Source organism: Sarcophilus harrisii, chromosome 4 (genome assembly GCF_902635505.1).
Source record: "Sarcophilus harrisii chromosome 4, mSarHar1.11, whole genome shotgun sequence".
Classification (NCBI taxonomy): domain Eukaryota; kingdom Metazoa; phylum Chordata; class Mammalia; order Dasyuromorphia; family Dasyuridae; genus Sarcophilus; species Sarcophilus harrisii.
Window position 1 is genome coordinate 385,288,214 of NC_045429.1, and position 3,205 is coordinate 385,291,418.

A 3,205-nucleotide genomic window follows, 5' to 3' on the forward strand; every position below is an offset into this window, starting at 1 on the left:
GAACTGAGATATGTACTTGTAAAGCCTCGAATATAGTAGGCACTATACAAATGCATATTCTGCCCTTTTTTGTAACAGTCATTAAGCGCTCAAGAAATTATGAATATTTTGGGGTGAATTACGGGGTTCGGATGTTAAGGGATGAGAGTAGGAGAGGGGGGCACGGGCAAGGACCCGGTGCTGTTGCTGCAGTTGGGGCGGTCCTTGCAGATCTGCAAGGCAGGTGGTATCACCGCGGGAAGAGGGTGCTTAGTGTGTCGACCCCCAAAAAAGCAGCTGATGGCAAATTGGGGGCGACGGGAAAAGATGCCGACTAGCGCCGACTCAGAACGCCCGGCATTAGCCGACTGCGGCGCCCAGGTCTTGCAGCAACTTCTGAGCTCGGGGGCCCTTTGCAAGCCCGAGGGGCCGGCCTTGGCTCACCCATCCTCCGAGGTCTCCCCCCACCGAGTCCTCCCGTATCCCTGCATTCCGCGCTGTAACTGCCGCAGCATCACCGAGCTGCCTTCTTCCCCCCCTCCCTCCGTCCCCAGCCCAATCCGATTCCTCAGCCCCCTCCTTCCTCGCCGCCTCGCGCACCCGTCGCTCTCCGTGCCCTCTGCTCCGCAGCGGCGCGTGCCCAGAGCTCCGTCGGCCCGCGCTCGGGGGCTTCGAACGGACCGAGGCGAGCGGGGAGGTGGGGGGGGAGTGGGAAAGGGCGGAGGGCGGGGGGCGTGCGGCGGCTGCCGCCATGTTGGCTCTGGGCTCCTCCGCGCCCACCGCTGTCGGTGTGTGGTGCTGACTGGGAAGGAGGAGGAGGAGGGAAAGGAGAAGCCCGAGCTGAGCGAGCCTAGGAGAAGGGGCGCGAGCGCGAGAGGAGGAGGAAGGGCGGGGGAGGAGGAGGAAAGGAAGGGAGTGGTCGGGAGCGAGCTCGCGCGGTGGCGGCGGCAGCCTCAGCTCCCCGCCCCCCTCCTCACAGCAGTAGCGGCGGCGGCGGCAGTCGGGGCAGCAGCAGCAGCGACGACGGCCTCAATTTCTCCTCCCTTCCTCCTCCTCCTCCTCCTCCTCCTCCCCCTCCTCTTCTTCCTCCTCCTCCTTTTCCTTCTCCGCTCGAGCCACCTCCCTCCCCAGAGAAAGATGCCCTTAACTCTGGGGCGTGAAGAAGGGAGAAAAGCTGCCTCCGGAGCCGCCGCCTCGGTCCTCTGAATTCAAAAAAGCCCCCAGCCTTCCCCGCCTCGCTCCCTTCCTTCCGTCCATCTGTCCCTCCGTCTGTCCGCGCGTCAGTCGGGGGCCTTGGGAGCCTCGGAAACGGCACCGAGAGGACGCCGAGGAGGACGAAGAAGGGGAGGCGGTGGCCGTGGCCGGCGGTATCGGGGAGGGGGGGGGGGGATCCCGAAGAGCCAGGACCACGACCTCGGCGGCCTTGCGGACACTCAGACAGACAGCCGGCCTGACTGACAACCATGGAGGGGGTTTGTCAGTGGGGTTAGTCAGCCCCGAGCCGTGGGAGCCGGGGGTGGATCGATCGCCACCCCCCTCCCTCTTCGCTCTCCTTCTTGCTCCCACCGCCCCCCGAGGAGAAGTCGGGGCAGAAAAATGAAGAGTTTTATTGGGAACCTCACAGAAATAGGAATGACTGCAAAGCCTTAGGGGGGGCGGAGAGACGACTTTGGGAGGAAAAAGACTGGCTGTGCTCTGTGCAGGGGCTGCTCCGGAGACCTCTACCCCAGCCTCCCACCTTCGCCCCTGAAGAAATTGGCCACCGATGCATTATTCAAGTATTGGTGGGGGGAATTTACAGCAGGATTTGGGGTTTCCCCTCCTGGTTACACATTTTGTTTTCTTGTTACTTTTTTCAGTCCACCCTCCAAGAAGTGAATTGCTGATGCAAATCGGGCTTTATTCTTTAATGATGCAACGGGATTAATTTCAGGATTATGTTGCATGAGTTGAATTTTGAATGAAGGAGATTTTTTAAAAAATGTGTTGGCTGTTTGGTTGTTTACTTTGAATTATAATAATTATTTTGTTATTTAAATATAAAATTATATATATATATTCCCCCTCCCCCAAATGCAGTAAAATATATATATATTTTTTGGGGGGAAGGAGGCAACTTCCCCATTAAAAAATGTGTATGACAAATTGAACAGGCTTCAACAAAGTGAGGTTGTCACGGGGTTGGATTTTTAATTCAGCACTAGGACTGCACTGATAGTCATTTAAATCACTACTGGTTTCTTTAAAAGAAAAACACGCGAACAAAAACCCAACAACCATATGATTAAAAGTTAGGTTCCAGTCATAAAAATAGTACTAGTAATTGAAAGGACGACCAACACAAATTGAAGCAACCATGTCTGGAGAGGTGCGTTTGAGGCAACTGGAGCAGTTTATTTTGGATGGTCCAGCTCAGACCAATGGGCAGTGCTTCAGTGTGGAGACATTGCTGGATATACTCATCTGCCTTTATGATGAATGTAATAATTCCCCTCTGAGAAGAGAGAAAAATATTATTGAGTATCTTGAATGGGGTAAGTCTGCATGAATTTTTTTTATTTTTGTGAGTGTGTGTGTGTTGAGGGGGGGGATAGTTATAAGGTTTTCTTGAATATGTTGTCTTCTCTGTAATTTGCAGGCAAATGTATTTTATTTTCGGATTAAACGAGTAACTTAGTTTTCAAGGTTGAAAATTTCTGATTTGTTAAATTGTTTTTCAGGTGTGATTCAATGCAACTAAATTGTCTTAATTTTAAGGCCTAGTCCATGTAGAGTTTACATTTCCAGGTCAGCAGGAAGAGATGATGGATGAATTCTCTGAAGGCAAAAAATAACTCTTGTCCCTGAAGCCTTTGGTACATATTTCAATTAAGTTTATCATAGGTATGAAATTGAAAAGGACTGATAGCAGTTGAAAAAAAATTCTAGTTACCTGCTATGTTTCAAGTCATTGTAAAATTGAATTTAAAATAACTTTTAACATTAGCTCAGCACTGCGCTGTAGATTTGGCAGGGGATTTTAATCTTTGTATAAGAGTTCATAAAATGAATAATGGGGGAATATTTGTATTTTTTAAAAAACTAATTTTGATCAACCTATCAATATGTTTTTTAGAATTCTGTAATTAAAATTGGGAAGGGATGCTTGGTAGCATCATCTTGATTGAACTGGTTATGAGATTCTTTATTCTTCTAAATGTAGCAGTAACTAAAAAGACACTTTGAT

General features: G+C 50.3%; 1 protein-coding gene across 10 annotated transcripts in view; it reads left to right on the forward strand.

Annotated features, from left to right (window-relative positions):
* The first annotated feature begins 1,044 nt into the window (after positions 1-1,044).
* CDC42BPA (CDC42 binding protein kinase alpha) overlaps positions 1,045-3,205 on the forward strand; it is a 347,959-nt gene continuing 345,798 nt past the window's right edge. For all 10 annotated transcript variants that reach the window (XM_031967004.1, XM_031967009.1, XM_031967005.1 and 7 more), the window contains exon 1: positions 1,045-2,513. In XM_031967004.1, the coding sequence (XP_031822864.1) occupies positions 2,336-2,513 (178 nt within the window). In that variant the 5' untranslated portion in view covers positions 1,045-2,335. The remainder of the gene's footprint in view (positions 2,514-3,205) is intronic.